We start from the raw sequence: 18,252 nt of genomic DNA, 5'->3' as shown, positions 1-18,252 counted from the left end.
ACTCGGACTCTTCGGGGTAATCTTATAATCGAAATCCCAAGGTCGGTTTGTTATAAGAATAGCCTATATAGATGTGCATTCTTCCCGGAGTGTGGGGAGTCATTGTGTTCATATAATAACGTGGTCTGGCGTGGTCTTTCACAGCGCAACTATACTATTTACGATGATCTCAGGGCTTCTGTGTTAAACCATTTTGATTTGATCTATCGATTCGTTGAACGGGGTCCCGACCGCTTATTTGTTGCTGGGGCGAAATTAAAACTCATTCATTCAGTTTGACAACCGCGGATCACAATACCTACATCAGGACAACACGAGGGGCACAATAACAGGACTGACCGACTACAAGGGGAGATAACTCACAACGTGACAGTGAACGTACCAGTGCTAGTAGGTTTGCAAACGAAGCCACATTGAGAGACTCGATGCCGTGGGACTGGCGGTTGTTGTTGGGCTTCAGCGTCATGCTATCCTTGGAACATCTCTTACACAGGGGCTCCTTCCCAGGCCTCTGGCGGGTGATCTTAATGAAGTCATCATCGCAACTCGACCTCCTACGGTCTTCCTTGACACAGAACGTACACTTCTCGTATTTCTTCCACAGGGGGAACCTGGAGTGGATCATCTTGTGTAGATGCTCAGGTGGATCTCGGGTGCTGTTCACCCAGATGTTCCTGGAGGTGTTCACCGGTTTCTTGTTCAAGTTCTCCATGCTGTTGGAACTTGTGTCCTTGGCGTACTTCATTGCGACGTTTAGAGCAGCTTCGTTTTCGGAGACGTCGTTGTTGACCTTGCGGAAACGTTGATGGTACGACAGGGTCGCCACGGAGCCGTCATTCGATGGTTGACTTTGCACGCAACCCATGGTTGTTTTTTTATTCCTTAGTAAATCAAATGTTATCACAATGTCGTTGTCAATGCTGGTGCTAGCAGTTAGATTTGATCGTGTAAGGGGTGCGTACGATCCTACTTATGTATAGAGATACAGTTCAAGGAGAAATGACAGTCACAATGATGTCTACGACGACAGGTGCTGGAAATCAAAATGACACTGATAAGAGTGAGTTAACTGAGTTTAGCGCCGATTGGAGTGAGTGAGTATGGTTTTACGCCGCTTATAGCAATATTCCAGCAAAATCACGGTGGGGGACACCAGAAATGGGCTTCACACATTGTACCGCGCCGATTGGAACATTATTTCAGTCCTAGCCCTACATTAAAGGACACAGTATCACCTTGATTTATCCCACCGAGACCAGGACAAGGCACTGTAAATGGGGTATGATGGACACTATTTGGCTAAACTACAAGTAGACCTATCCTGATGATAAGGGTCAGTGTAGATTCAGCAAGTGCTGTCATCAAGACATGTCATCTTAAACGGAGAGGGAAGCCCAAAGTTGGTCGTCAACATTTCCATGTCTGTAGACCCAAAGAGATAGGGAATGGTGCTGATTGGCCAAGAATCGTAATCGGGTTGAATATAGAATTCGAAACCACGATCAGCGGCTCCTGGTCCCTCTAAGGGCCGCAACCCAGCTAATCACATTAACAGAGCGCGGTAGTGAACTAATACAACTAATAGCTTTAACTTTGGGTCAATAAAAACAAATGGTAGCAAGAAAATCAAGACTCGCACATCAACATTCATCCATCCGTTCCACACATCCCCCCCCCCCCACACACACACACACACAAAAAAAAAAATAGATAAAAAAATAAATATAAATATATATATATTGCTGATGCGGCTTGAAGCTTCATGTACTCACTCCACAAAATACTTCAATCAAACCGACATCAATCTGACGCCCTTCATTGAATACCTATCGAATGACTCCATCATCAGTACCACTTTAAGCCTCAAACCAATGAGAAGAACACTTAACTATCGCACACACTACAGAACGTAAGCAGACCTGATGACGAGATGTCTGTACCGTCGTACGTTTTACGCTGCATTGTGATTAACCGTGACCACGTAGCTGCATACCTAACGCTGTATCACTCATGTTACCATAGCACCGGGATGCGGAGATGGAATATTGTGAATCACAGTAACAAATCCATCACACTAGCCTAATTCCACGTGCCACCGCAGCACGTGCGCAACTGGTCATTAGTAGGGCAGCGGTTATGATATATCCAAGACGGGAACAAACACTGCAGGGTGTATGACAAGTTATGGCAACGATTGATGTCTTTAGTTTTCTAAGCATCCCATGTACTAGGCAACAGGAGTGCATGGGGGTCAATGTTCTTCCTTCAAACAGGATACATACACAGGAATACACAAATTAAACTGGCATGCCTGGCATTAATATCTTTGTACTAACCTATGATTTTGTCAAGCACAAGATCAGGAAACACATCCGTGATTACTTCACTGAAAGTTAATCTACGATTCCAAGAGAGGAAACATGACAATTGGCAGCGAGGACAAAAACGATTCTGAAAACAAGCATAAGATTCCCTGTAGATTGCCACAGAAGGAAGATCCTACAACCGTAAAAGGAAGATCCTACGATACCCAACAAGGAAGACCCTACGATACCCAACAAGGATAACCGATGATACACAAAAGGAAGACCCTACGACACACAGAAGGAAGATCCTACAACACATAGAAGGAAGATCCTACAACACACAGAAGGAAGACTCTACGATACCCAACAAGGAAGACCCTACGATACCCAGAAGGAAGATTCTACAACACACAGAAGGAAGATCCTACAACACATAGAAGGAAGATCCTACAACACACAGAAGGAAGACTCTACGATACCCAGCAAGGAAGACCCTACGATACCCAGCAAGGAAGACCCTACGATACCCAGCAAGGAAGACCCTACGATAACCAACAAGGAAGACCCTACGATACCCAGCAAGGAAGACCCTACGATACCCAACAAGGATAACCGATGATACACAAAAGGAAGACCCTACGACACACAGAAGGAAGATCCTACAACACATAGAAGGAAGATCCTACAACACACAGAAGGAAGACTCTACGATACCCAACAAGGAAGACCCTACGATACCCAACAAGGATAACCGATGATACACAAAAGGAAGACCCTACGACACACAGAAAGAAGATCCTACAACACATAGAAGGAAGATCCTACAACACACAGAAGGAAGACTCTACGATACCCAACAAGGAAGACCCTACGATACCCAGAAGGAAGATTCTACAACACACAGAAGGAAGATCCTACAACACATAGAAGGAAGATCCTACAACACACAGAAGGAAGACTCTACGATACCCAGCAAGGAAGACCCTACGATACCCAGCAAGGAAGACCCTACGATACCCAGCAAGGAAGACCCTACGATACCCAGCAAGGAAGACCCTACGATACCCAACAAGGATAACCGATGATACACAAAAGGAAGATCCTACAACACACAGAAGGAAGATTCTACAACACACAGAAGTAAGACCCTACGATTCCCAGCAAGGAAGACCCTACGATACACAAAAGGAAGATCCTACAACACACAGAAGGAAGATCCTACAACACACAGAAGGAAGACCCTACGATACCCAGCAAGGAAGACCCTACGATACCCAGCAAGGAAGACCCTACGATACACAGCAAGGAAGACCCTCTGGTACCTTGCAAAAAATACCTTACCCCAAGGGCCAGACGGTCCGCTTCCTAGAAAGGCCACGGGCCTTCTCAGGTCTCTACCTCCACTCAATCACAAGCGCCATGTATGTGAACAACGTACCATTGTCTACTATCAACGGATTCAATATCTCACAACCCTGACATGTCAATTTGTCTGGAGCCAGCGGTTGTTCTCGCATGAAGAGGTGCATAACAATACCTGTTTTCTGAGTATATTCACAACAGATACAAGGTCACCAACACAATCGTCCCTGCCACGTCCGTCCTCGTCTTGCTGGGCGCGCGTTTACTGTCAGGGAAATATAGTTATATTGTGATACATTAGTGATGTGTTCAGATGCATCATTCTGGGCTGTATAATCACATCCGAGATCGTGCACAGAGCAGGAAACAGAACATGTAACTTTGTCTGTATATAGCCCCAATTAAACGCTTCTTGGTACAGCGCCTATCTCGTCCTATCTGGTTGACATCACGTATCACTTATGGAACATCCTACATATTATATGTACACGAGATGGGGTGAACTGGGTTCAAACCCCTGATCAGCGGATCCTGACGCGGCTAAGGGATACTACTAGGTAACCCGAGCCAAATAATACATGGTTAACGAAAAAAAGCTGTTAGAACAGCTGATCACAATGCTGAATTTGTCATAAATAAAGGTAATTAGGTCCGAATATTATGACACTCCAGTTTAGAGACCAGTTTAGATGGGCTACGACGAGACGTTCGACAGTTAAATACAGTAAACTACGGTTATAACGAACACGCTTATAACGAACTGACGGATATAACGAACTAACATTTTTGGTCCCGACAAAATGCTGTTGTTATATTGTATATATGCTTATAACGAACTACGGTTATAACGAACTAAAATTAGAGGTTCCTTTGAGTTCGTTATAACCGTACTTTACTGTACCCGGATGTCACGTGGCACCTGGAATGCAGTGTCTTCAACATGCTAATCTGATAATCGAAGGTCACAGTGATCTAACAGGTGCTTAGATAAAACAAGTCAGCTCAAGGGTTGGCAAAAAAGCCGTTCTCCTTAACACATCGTCTATCGATGCTCATGACGTCAATCACTGGATTGTCTGATCTGGATTATATGGCTGGAATACCGCTGAGTGCAGTAATAAACAATAAATAAACCTAATCTAAACTAGCAGAAGTTCCCATACGTCAAAAAACAAAATGTTTTCAACAACCGTTTGAAAGCATGGATTTTCATACTCTAGCGTTAACAAATTGTCATAAATTAAGAATTACAATCAGCTATGTATATTGCGAAATATAAGGGACCAAGCATATAAGTTCGCCATATACGATGTTCGTTACAAACGTGAACAATCATAAGTACTAACTCATAGTATCTGATAGTATGGATTCGTAATGTCGGAACCGCGACACAGAACAAAGGTATGTGTATACCAGAGGATGGTTTTCCTCCTCGAAAACACGTGCCTTTATAATACTCTTCAGAAAACTGTTATTTGTACAAAATTAACGGGCCTTACTTTTTGCATCACGAAACAGGACGCACTGCACACATATTCTCCAACATCATCATATTACAACACTAGACCATCCACTCAACAACATCCGTATGCTAAGTGTCCCCGCTCCAGACGTAGTTTCACTATGGGAACAATGGGTGATACGGGAAACAGGTGCTCAAGCATCCTCAGAGGGCCATCCGGCCGACTCATCCCATATGCCGTTTTCGTCATCAATAGTTGACCCACAGACCCAGGTTTCCAAAACAAAGAGCGGCGGAAACATTCACACTGGTTAAATCCAGACACCATCGCCAGCATCCCTACTGCTTCATCAACATGTGTTGATGAACTAGGCATGAATTTATGAGATCCAAAACAAACCAGGGCATATCAACTCAGTTGAGTGAGTGAGTGAGTGAGTGAGTATGGTTTTACGCCGCTTTTAGCAATATTCCAGCAATATCACGGCGGGGGACACCAGAAATGGGCTTCACACATTGTACCCATGTCGGGAATCGAACCCGGGTCTTAGGCGTGACGAGCGAACGCTTTAACCACTAGGCTACCCGACCGCCCCTCAACTCAGTCGAACTTGACCTAACGTATGCCCATGACTCTTCTCGACCCAAAAATGATAAATTATGTTTCTGGCGTGAGGATTTTCACGGTCTGCCTTAGGTACACTTTAGCTAGCGACCCTAGGTTAACCTGTCAATAGATTAAGGTCACTATAGAAACACGTCCGTATCAGTCAACCAACTTGATATAAAACAAGTTAAAAAACACGACATGACATGGGGGCGGTCGGGTAGCCTAGTGGTTAAAGCGTTCGCTCGTCACGCCGAAGACCCGGGTTCGATTCCCGACATGGGTACAATGTGTGAAGCCCATTTCCGCCATGATATTGCTGGAATATTGTTAAAAGCGGCGGAAAACCATACTCACACACTCACATACGAAACTAATCGGGTGAGATAAACGTCTACATAAGATGGGCAATACAACAGCCATAGAGTGATAAGGGTTAGAGGGTGAAGTATATTTTGTGAAAACATTTCTTGATTTTTCTTACTGGATAAATTCTTGTATCAGCTTGTAAATGGTTGTAAGTGTAAGTGTCAGCAAGGAAGGAAAGTTTGTCCCCCAAATAGACTTATTCCAGGAAAAACATCTGAATATCTACTACTCACGAATCCTGTTTTCAACTTTACACATACTGTAAAAACTTACAATCTTACATTATATACACATGACACATTTCAACATACCACGGATATGGACCCTCGCCTGTCAAATACAAGGTACACAGACACTCACACGAAACGTATATCCCAATGAATATCCTCTAACATACACACGCATATTCACTCCAATGCCGCACGTCCGCCAACAGGTGTTATAGCTGCTTACGCTGAAACAGGTGCGCGTTGTCCTGGCTTTTCTTGCGTGTTGAGTCGTGACACGACGAGGCACAGAATGAAATGTTGTATATCATCGGAAAATACCACCGAAATACTCCGAACAGGTTGCCTAATCACCTCGGAAATGTCCCCTGAGGTCGCTTTCACACCAACGAGCTGACGTTCACGATCCAGAAATACCAGCATCTGCCATCACAACAAGGCGTGTGTCTGACACACACGTTTCTCCCTCTCGGAAAGCCAGCCACCACTGTCACGGTATCACACGGACAGAACCCTCAACACAGCACAGGAACTCTTCTACCGACCACAGAGTTCAATTTACTGCGACGTCCACCTGTCAGCGGCGTCGAAGCTCGCCCACAGCAGGGACCTGTCTGTATCCAGTCTGTGTAGTTGTGACCCTCGCCTCGCATCGCCGTGTCATTACCTCTCTCGCCGATCTCCCAGAGTGTACAAGCTCTTATGTTATCAGGTAGCCTACGGCGGGACTCACTCTCGCTACGAGTTGTCCTACTGCACTATCCCGACCCACGAGACTCCGAATGTACCGGGAATGTCTTATCAGTCACGACACCACATATGTTGTAGCAGACAAGATACACCGCGACTCACGCAGTTCAACAAACGGAATCTCTTTCATAAATCGACAGGGTTGAAGATTTTCCGCTTAAAGGAAATAGGTCACTGATATGTATGGAAGATTTGATAACAACGAAATTCCACTGCACACATTATTTACGCAATTATGGGGAGTGGTGCACACACAAAGCAGATGGCGATGAGGTTTCCTGCCACACCCTCCATTGACAGTGGTCGACGTGTCCACTAAACAAACCCAAACTCACTGATGTCTTTCATTGACCCACGATCCCGCCCATCCCTTTCCTCCGTCAATGTGTGACGCTCTTAATATACCCCCCCCCCCCCCCCCCCGCCCCCGACAGGATATTCTTAATCCCCGCGTTATCCATTGCATTATATCGCGTTGTGATTCATCCTCGATAATCCAGTGTATAATATCTCCAGTAACATAAATACCCGGTACCCATTCGCTACAATAGCTTCTGACCCCTGAATTTCCGGGGTAGAATAGGTCTTCAGCAACCCATGCTTGCCGTAAAAGGTGACGATGCTTGTCGTAAGAGGCGACTAATTGGATCGGATGGTCTGGCTCGCTGACTTTGTTGATGCGTCATTGTATATCAGTTGCGTGGATCGATGCTCATCATATCAATCACTGGCTTTATTCAGGCAATTTCTCACGGAGGGTGACCAGAATTTGGGCTTCACACATCCCTACCCACATGGGAAAACAAATTCTGAACAAGAATCTCAAACTGCCAGGCAAATATATGCTCTAAGGGTCGTAGCACAGATACGTTCACGAATTTTCCCAATTCTTTTCCTGAACAATAAAACACTATTCAAGCAGCCTTTGTCGAAATGATTTTTAACCTGTATTCATAACAGAAACGGACCATTCAAAATTAGTCGATAGTGTTACGTCACCTATCATGTTTGTCTGTTTGTTGTTTAACGCCGTACACAACAATATTCTCGCAATATGACTTTAACCATTAACCATTTAATTTTTATACGTGCCATCAGAATCGGAATATTCGAGTCTTGGCATTTTGGGGTCGAAAATAATTGTAACATAATAATATATTGTATCAATGTCTACCAAAATGAATACTTACATTCATAAATGACGTGTTATTTACAAACACATATTGATTAATTAACAGATTAAAATAAAAAAATATTCTAGTTAACTTACCACCTGTAGGATGTTACAAATATCCATCTTGAAGGCGCTCCTGGTGAACAGATCGAGTTCTGAAAGCTTTCTGAGACCCTACCCACACACGTCACCCTATATACTATATCCAACAATACCCTGTACAAAAAACACTCGCGATTTTATCAGTGATTTCGCCATCAGCGCGCACTTGAACAACACGGCGGAGTGTCTACTTGTCACACATGACTGTATGTAGGTCATGTTCATGACGCGACATTATGATAACGCTTCATCCCTTTAACGCTGCATCATTCCTTTTGTTAACATTGTGAACGCCTGTTCAATGTTACAGGTAATGACGTCAATGGCTCAATTTCATGACTTTGGACCCCATTGACTGCCTATTTATAGACACAGTCCCGTGTTGATGCTATTTTTAACTAGTCACACCAAGACGTGTCAAGATTAATATATGTGTATACCCATAATCGCTTGCTCTCGGCAAGGTAGACAATACAATTTGCGTGTCTATTGAGATATGCATTTGCTTTAGGCGAAGTCTGGGCTGGAATATCTCTTGCCAACTCGTATTGCAGGCATGTGTCCAATGTCAAGGGAATCAGCATGAACAAATAGCGATCACCGAGGCCGGCTTTGTCATTGCCCGATCCCAATATATATGATAATGTTTTAGTTGCATATGAAATGATTTCCGAATAGACGAATTTGTATCTGTAACAACCAATTGGAGATATCATATTAAATTCTTTGTATATTAGTGTCGATGGCACAATTAAAATCGTAACGGCAAGGTTAACATTGATTGTTTGTTGTTTAACGCCGCACTCAGCAATATTCCAGCTATATGACGGCGGTCTGTAAATAATCGAGTCTGGACCAGACAATCCAGTGATTAATATCATGAGCATCGATCTACGCAATTGGGATACGATGACAAGCATCAACCAAGTCAGCGAGCCTGACCACCCGATCCCGTTAGTCGCTTCTTAGGACAAGCATAGTCTTTAACGGCAAGCATGGGTTGCTGAAGACCTATTCTACCCCGGATCTTCACGGGTCGGCAAGGTTAGAATAACTTGCAGGTGTTTGAGGGTCACACCCAGAAACTATGTATAGTTAATACCTTTGGACATTGTTTATTGTATTAAAACCAGAATGAGTGAGTATGGGTTACGCCGCTTTTAGTAATATTCCTGCAATATAACGGCGGGAGACACCAGAAATAGGCTTTACACATTTGTACCCATGTGGGGATTCGAACACGGGCCTTCGGCGTGACGGGCGATCGCTTTAACCACTTGGCTACCCCACCACCCCGTTTGAAACCAAATACACGTGACAAACACACGGACGATGATGATCATGTGAACATGCTTAATGCAAAGAAGGATTCCGATGGCACAATTAAAAATTAAACGGTGAAAATAACGCCCCGGTTCCTAAAGGGCCCAGCTAGAAACTGTGTATAGTTAACCACAATGATACAGAATACACGTGGCATTGTTTATTATATGAAACCATATATAAACGTGTAATCACAAGGTACATGATGAACACCCGTAATGAACGATTGATTCACAAATATATTTCAAAAATTCAGAAAAGGAAGAGGGAAATACCAATGTCGGTGAAAAGGAATGGGTCAAATATCAACTCTGTGTCATCTGGTTTTGGTGAAATGATACTGTCCGGGTTCGATGATGGATCAAAACTATTATTTATTTATTTATTTATTGATTGATTGATTGATTTATTGTTATTATTAATGTGAATGCGATAAATATAATGTCAATACGTTTACACATGTTATATCCGCGTGTGCATAGGACAAACATTGATCTGTAGTAGTAGTAGTAGTTGTTGTAGTCGTTTTCGTAGTAGTAGTAGTAGTCGTAGTCGTAGTAGTTGTGGTAGTAGTTGTAGTAGTAGTAGTTGTTGTGGTAGTCGTCGTCGTAGTAGTAGTAGTCGTTGTCGTAGTAGTAGTAGTAGTAGTAGGAGTAGGAGTAGGAGTAGGAGTAGTAGTAGTAGTAGTAGTAGTTGAAAAGGACACACCTCACCATCATTAAAGGGGTCTGTGGCACGCTTGAAAACAAATCCAATTCTTTCCCTGTGGTTTCATCTTAACCTCGAGCGGTTGTTTTTCATTATGAAATGTGTAATTTGATAGATTATTCCTGTCTTAATAACGACCTATTGTATCTCAACATCACATCATGCCATATACGTTATAGCATCCGTCTGTCAGTAGTATATCCTCGTCGTGTCTGACAAGCCTGCGGACATTCATAAACGTCTCTAATAAACCAGAAACACAAAGGACTCAGAAAGTGGTTCAGACCCTCAAACATGCCTAAAGTTGCATCATGCACGTAAAGATAAAAAAATGATAAAAAGTTACAATTATATTCTGAATTCCACAAAAACGCAACGTTTCAAACACAAGGCATTAAGATAAACAAGGGGACTTACGTTTATGACACAAATTTATAACGATACACACACAATATATACATATAAATATACATATAAACATGTGCTACTATGCACTGAATTTCACACTCTATAACTCTCTCTCCCTCCCTCTCTCTCTCTATATATATATATAGAGAGAGAGAGAGAGAGAGAGAGAGAAGGGGAGAGAGAGAGAAAGAAAGGTGAGATTAGATTCACTCGTGTACAAGTATGTGCTATGGTACACTTGTGAAAAACATATAAAGAAATTCACAACATAATCACACACATAATCACACGACACGAACTGACACGATACATATTTCAAACACGAGGCATTAAGATAAACAAGGAGACTTAAGTTTATGACACACATTTATAACGATACACACACAATATATACATATAAATAATATACATATAAACATGTGCTACTATGCACTGAATTTCACACGAACTGACACCATACATATTTCAGTAGATAAAACTGACACAACACGTGTGTTTGAAAGTGTCCTGCGACAGGTGATACTCTTAGTGCATGATGACGCTATCAGAAAAGCCCCTATCTCACATACACGATTTAAGAAATTGCGAACACGATTTAAAAAGTTGAAAAATCGTGTTGATTCGTGCTCGACCTTGTGGTTTATGCAAATGTCTTAACCAAACACGACTCTCATACGACCAAAAACGACAATCATACGACCTTCATGCGACTGAACACGACAGTCGTACGACCGTCATAAGATATTCATACGATACAACACGATTTAACGTCATTTAACACGACCCCAATACGACTCCCATACGTCCAAACACGACTGTCATACGACGCCCATACGACTTAACATACGAAAAGTCGTGTTCAGTCGTATGAAGGTCGTATGAAGGTCGTATGACAGTCGTGTTCAATCGTATGAAGATCGTGTTCAGTCGTATGGAGGTCGTGTTCAGTCGCGTTCAGTCGTGTTGGGAGCGTGGGAAGAAACTCATACGACCTTCATACGTTTTAACACGATTCAACACGATTTCATAAGCCTTTCATACGACTCCCATACGCCTGAACACGAAATCCATACGTTTGTCATACGACCGGAAGAGCCCATCACATGATGTCAGGTGTCCTTTTTTTCAATACGAGGACCAACGCGTTCTACTAGTTCCATGAACATCTCCGGAGTGACACGCAAGAAGTTGGTAAATGTATTCACATCTTCACGATACAGTTCTTGCATTAGGTGTTCATACTGCCCATGCAAAGGTCTCCTCAACAACCATGGTCGAACCCAGAATCTCTTCCTGTTCCTCATTCTGCGACGCCTACGCTGCCTCCTACCCCTCACCACCAAAGCCATAGCTACCAGAAGTACCTCCTCCAAAGCTGCTTCTTGCGGGTCTTGTTCGTTGTTGAACATGGTGAAGACTGACACAGAAATGCTGTTGCAATACAGATTATATACTACACGTGACCAAAATACGATTAACACGACTTTCACACGACCTTCATACGACCTTCATACGACTGAACACGACTTTTCAGCATTGCACAAATTTATAACACGATTTAAGCCGAGCTGCGACGTCCGTACGACCGCGCGCGACCGACCACGACTTAACACGAATGAACACGAATGAGTGCGCGACCTTCATACGTTCTAACACGATTTAAGGAAAAACGTTAAATCGTGTTCATTCGTGAATGTGAGATAGGGGCTAAAGTCAAGCAGGTGCGTGGACGACAAGGTCATCCAGTGAATGTTGGTCACACCCGAGACAGACTTGAATACTGTGGAATGGCTGCACCGGGGGCAGGTTAACCAAAGGCTATCTAGAACCTGTTCAACTTCGGCGAAGTAAAACAACAACAGGAAGTAAGTATCACTCAGCCTCCTCAACACCAACCTTTACATGAGGTAGCTGATAGCGAAGATACACTCCACTATCAGTGAGCGGTAGCGGAGTTGCGCCATTGGCATTGCCCTAATTGCAACGTCACTGACGGGATCAAGAATGCTTTAAACACTGTACCAATATAGGGAATCGAACCTGGTTGTTCTATGTGTCGAGCAAGCACTATCAACGCTTGGGTACCTCCCATAAGGCCTATTTTGTTTTACGACCCGGTGGGTCGAAAAAATATATAAAATAAAAATTCTTATTTCAATTCCCCCAACCCCCACCCTCCCTATTATTCTTACTAAACTTTACCCAGCAACACCTTTATCATCAATGCCTCCATCAAACAAAATTATATGATTCTGTCTAGAAAGCGCCACTAAAGTTCGCAATAACAACTTTATCGTCAGTTATATAAGAAAATGAGATTATCTGTAGAAGTTAGAATACGGACGACAGACAGTCACAAATCATTCTGTGGCTGTCTAATAAACTGACTCTTTATTCACTCGGGTAAGAAACTTAACTATCTTGTAATTTGTTACTTTTTGATTATATGCTATTAACCTTGGCAATACCTGTAAATTTAATTGGTAACTGTAAGTGTCATACTTAAATGTATATCTTAGATATTCCCATGTACTACTTCTGTGTGTAGATTATACCAATTTTTAACTGTATTACATTGTTTATCTTTAGGAATATGTATTGTGGCTGAACTGACTGTATCTTGTGTGAATGCCCACTCGGGTAATGTATTAGCTAGAGTGTATCGGATATACTATATTCAATCACATGTAAACTGTTGTATCACGTCGTGTACCTTGGAATATGTATCGCGACTAATGGTGTACCTGTGTATATCTTGTGTATGATTCCATAGCATGTTCATCTAATATTCTTCACATATATGTACCTCTATAACTGGCTGTAAATCTTCTCTAATAATTGATTGTAAACATTCTTTTGTTGACTGATTATATATAAAATGATTCTGTGGCTGTCTAATAAACTGACTGTTTAATCACACCGGTCTTGTGTTGATGTGTGGGTTGGTCGTGTATAGCGGTACCTCTGCCAAGCGAGCTGATTCCCCAAATCTCGTTTTAACATAAGCAAGAAAATGAAAGAAACTGTAGATTTTCATAAAATCCAAATATTGAAATCAAACTACGAAATGTACCTCTCCTATTGCTAAAAAAAAGTGTTCACCAAGTTTGAAAAGCATATATGCAGTTGTTTTCAAGTAATAGGTCGCACACAAAAAATGTCCTCGGAAGGACGGACGGACTGACGGAATTCCTTGGGATAACTACTAGCATATACACCCGTTGTTCTAGGTCGGAAGTGTAGCAAATATGAACAAAAATATATGATAAGACGTAGTATATCATACGTTATGTCACCACTATCAGGGCAGAACCCGCTTTGTACATTAGCCCCCAACAAGTACAACCTTGGTCCGGCGATAGATGGTGACCGATGACGCTTATCTCACGTGCTCGTGACTCATAAGAAATTAGCACCTCCGTGAGCTTGAAGAATGTCCTTTGACGTCATAAGGAAGTTTACATTTAGACCGTTCACTGACTAATCACCTCCACAATAGAATGTGCCTGTTGTAAGTGGAAATACGACGTCATTTATCGCATCTGTAATGATAGCAGTAATTGACTGTAAATGAAGCTCGTTCGCGTGTGCCGCGAGTGTGAAATATGCAAACCCCCATTTTCCACGATATGGTGACGTCTTCCTACAGTTTACCCACCCTCTGTTGTCATATTAACCAGACGTCGTCAACTAATTGTATTCGTGTTGTAAATTACATGAATTCCATTCAGACTGCCCAATCGTTATGCATGTCTCGCTGGATAAAGACTGTCAGGCGGACGATAGCAGATCAACAGGATAACCGGTAACAATTAGGAACTTGAACCCACAGTCAGCGTATCCTTGCAGCTAAGGGAAGCAACTCATCAGGGCGAGATGCGTCGCTTTGGACATCTGTGTCACTGGTTTATATGACTATGTGGTAGTATATTTAAATGAGAGTGAAATCTGGCCGACAAAGTTAGTAATAACATTTTGGCACCTTTCTAAGCCTGTTGCTGAGGAGAATTTTTTTTGAATTTCCAGATTGAATACAAATCATGATTGTTGCGTTTGGGTCTGCTGTAACTTCGATTTTCTTACATGATGCAGTGTTTACCTCAGTGATGTAGGCAGACACGGTGGTGTCTTATTTCACACGAACATGTAACCCATATCCTACTGCGCAGTATCCGTACACGTAACTCACATTCTACAACGTTGTATCCAAACACGTAACTCACATTCTACAACGTCGTATCTAAACACATAACTCACATTCTACAACGTTGTATCCAAACACGTAACCTACATTCTACAACGTTGTATCTAAACACATAACTCACATTCTACAACGTTGTATCCAAACACATAACCCACATTCTACAACGTTGTATCCGAACACGTTACTCATATTCTACAACGTTGTATCCAATCACGTAACTCACATTCTACAACGTTGTATCCGAACACGTAACCTACATTCTACACCGTTGTATCCAAACACGTAACTCATATTCTACAACGTTGTATCCAAACACGTAACCCACATTCTACAACGTTGTATACAAACACGTAACCCATATTCTACAACGTTGTATCCAAACACGTAACTCACATTCTACAACGTTGTATCCAAACACGTAACTCATATTCTACACCGTTGTATCCAATCACGTAACTCATATTCTACAACGTTGTATCCAAACACGTAACCCACATTCTACAACGTTGTATCCAAACACATAAACTACATTCTACAACGTTGTATCCGAACACGTAACTCATATTCTACAACGTTGTATCCAAACACGTAACCCACATTCTACAACGTTGTATACAAACACGTAACCCATATTCTACAACGTTGTATCCAAACACGTAGCTCACATTCTACAACGTTGTATCCAAACACGTAACTCATATTCTACACCGTTGTATCCAATCACGTAACTCATATTCTACAACGTTGTATCCAAACACATAACCCACATTCTACAACGTTGTATCCAAACACATAAACTACATTCTACAACGTTGTATCCAAACACGTAACTCATATTCTACAACGTTGTATCCAAACACGTAACCCACATTCTACAACATTGTATCCAAACACGTAACCCACATTCTACAACGTTGTATCCAAACACATAACCCACATTCTACAACGTTGTATCCGAACACGTAACTCATATTCTACAACGTTGTATCCAAACACGTAACTCACTTTCTACAACGTTGTATCCGAACACATAACTCACATTCTACAACGTTGTATACAAACACGTAACCCACATTCTACAACGTTGTATACAAACAGGTAACCCACATTGTACAACGTTGTATCCAAACACGTAACACACATTCTACAACGTTGTCTCCGAACACATAACCCACATTCTACAACGTTGTATACAAACACGTAACCCACATTCTACAACGTTGTATACAAACACGTAACCCACATTCTACAACGTTGTATCCAAACACATAACCTACATTCTACAACGTTGTATCCTAACACGTAAGCTACATTCTACAACGTTGTATCCAAACACGTAACCCACATTCTACAACGTTGTATCCAAACACGTAACCAACATTCTACATTTTTGTTTGGTTTGTTTGTTGTTAAACGCCGCACTTAGCAATATTCCAACTATATGACGGCGGTCTGTAAATAATCGAGTCTGGACCAGTCACTCCAGTGATTAACATCATGAGCATCGATCCACCCAATTGGGATACGATGACACGCATCAACCAAGTCAGTAAGTCTGACCACCCGATCCCATTAGTCGCCTCTTACGACAAGCATAGTCGCCTTTTACGGCAAGTCTGGGTTTCTAAAGACCCATTCTAACATTCTACAACGTTGTATCCTTACACGTAGGCCACGTTGTATCCGTAGACGTACCACACATTCCAGCGCGAGTAACAGACATTCTACTGCGTAGTATTCATACGTGTACGTCACAGTCCGAGAAAATTGGTCTACAACTCTGCGTACTCTCCTGAGACGACCAACTTGAATAATAAGACGTTTGAAGTGTAGCACCTCTTTCATCACAGGCACGGCAGGTAACGAGATGAGTGACAACATGAATTATCCTGAAATGTTCTCGTGTTGAGTTCAATCATGGTCTGCTGGGGTTTATGTGAGAGTCTTGACTTAGGTACTCAGGTGCTCCGAGAGGCCCAATTATTTCTCAATCTATTCAAATACATCTCATGAATACAGTCTTATATGAGTATCACCCAACACGATCTGAGTCAACACTTAACAAAGGGGGCTTGTCTGAGCTATAACGTCGGTCACCTAATTTATAAGAGATACGTGTCTCGCCTTGAGTGAGTGAATGTAGTTTTATGCCACAGAGTTAACACAGGTGAAGGGCTTGTTTAACCTGTAACTTCGGTCACCTAATTTAAGAGATGCGTGTCTCGCCATGTGCGGGTTAATGTTGTTTTACGCCGCAGTTAGCAACATGCAAGCTATATCACGGGGGCCTATAGAAGTCATGTCAACTTACAGCGCCCTACCTGTCACTCCCCTTGCCAGGTAACATGATTACAGGGAACTGTTTGTTTGTTTGTTTGTTGTTTAACGCCGCACTCCGCAATATTCCAGCTGTATGGCGGCGGTCTGTAAATAATCGAGAAGTACACGTGCCATGGAATCTGGGTCACGTGTGTTTCAACTGATCACCCGTAAATGAATAATCTTTTAAGATTAGAGAAGAAATTCGCTTTACATTATGCGATAGGTCTCAAGTGACCCACACCTCCTGATTAATTCTATTACATAAGCGTAAAAATTGACAGCAATGGTATTCCTGCAGACTCACTAATGAAATTAACGTCTTGATGCTCGACAGATCAGATGTGTCATTATCTTCAAGGCGGAACCTGGTGTGACATCAGGCTTACCTGGATAGTATTCTACAGAAAATCGATATCCTTGCATGGTGACAAACGTATATGAAAGGTCAAGCCACTGTGCAGAGTCTCCTAAGGCAGAACACTATTAACCAAACTGATGCAAACCACTGATGCCAACAACAAGAAGGTCTTGTTAATCCATTAAAAACAGAACACCTCGACTGTTTCTCCATTACATGACGCATGATTTTAACGGACACGACATTTCATACCACTCACAATCCCTTTAACGCTTCGTCTGTTTTTACTCACGCTAAGCTGCAAAAACTCCCTGTTGTTTTGCCAGGAAATGTCGCCCGAAGAATGCGTCCGATGTTCGCAGGAACTCCTGGTTGTAAATGCCAAACAGTCACTCAAGGCAAACTATCGATCGTAACCTTCCAAACACATACAGTTTTCATTAATAAAGTATCAACTTTCTCAACAAGCATCATTTGCTGTTGCCGTAACACAATCCAGCGTTCTCTAGTTTCCCCTCCGTCATCAGTGGCTCTCTTGTGGGACCATTACGATTGGTCACTGGATTCAAT

General features: G+C 42.3%; 1 protein-coding gene across 11 annotated transcripts in view; it reads right to left on the bottom strand.

The window, feature by feature from the left end:
• Nucleotides 1–18,252, bottom strand: part of LOC124114760 (inositol-trisphosphate 3-kinase homolog) — an 84,852-nt gene that overhangs the window by 12,179 nt on the left and 54,421 nt on the right. The window contains exons 1-2 of one of the 11 annotated variants that reach the window (XM_046475529.2): nt 8,354–8,611; nt 383–1,033 (exon numbers count right to left, since the gene is read on the bottom strand). The exons of 4 other annotated variants lie outside the window; for them this stretch is intronic. In XM_046475529.2, coding sequence (XP_046331485.2) covers nt 383–865 — 483 coding nt within the window. In that variant the 5' untranslated portion in view covers nt 866–1,033; nt 8,354–8,611. Of the gene's footprint in view, nt 1–382; nt 1,034–3,647; nt 3,795–3,843; nt 3,989–6,466; nt 7,368–8,353; nt 8,612–18,252 lie in introns of those variants that run through there. 6 more of the 11 variants (XM_046475511.2, XM_046475537.2, XM_046475504.2 and 3 more) reach the window with 6 other exon arrangements.

This window comes from Haliotis rufescens, unplaced genomic scaffold (assembly GCF_023055435.1).
Source record: "Haliotis rufescens isolate VD_foot unplaced genomic scaffold, xgHalRufe1.0.p SCAF_4, whole genome shotgun sequence".
Lineage (NCBI taxonomy): Eukaryota > Metazoa > Mollusca > Gastropoda > Lepetellida > Haliotidae > Haliotis > Haliotis rufescens.
This window is presented reverse-complemented; position numbering and strand designations above follow the sequence as displayed.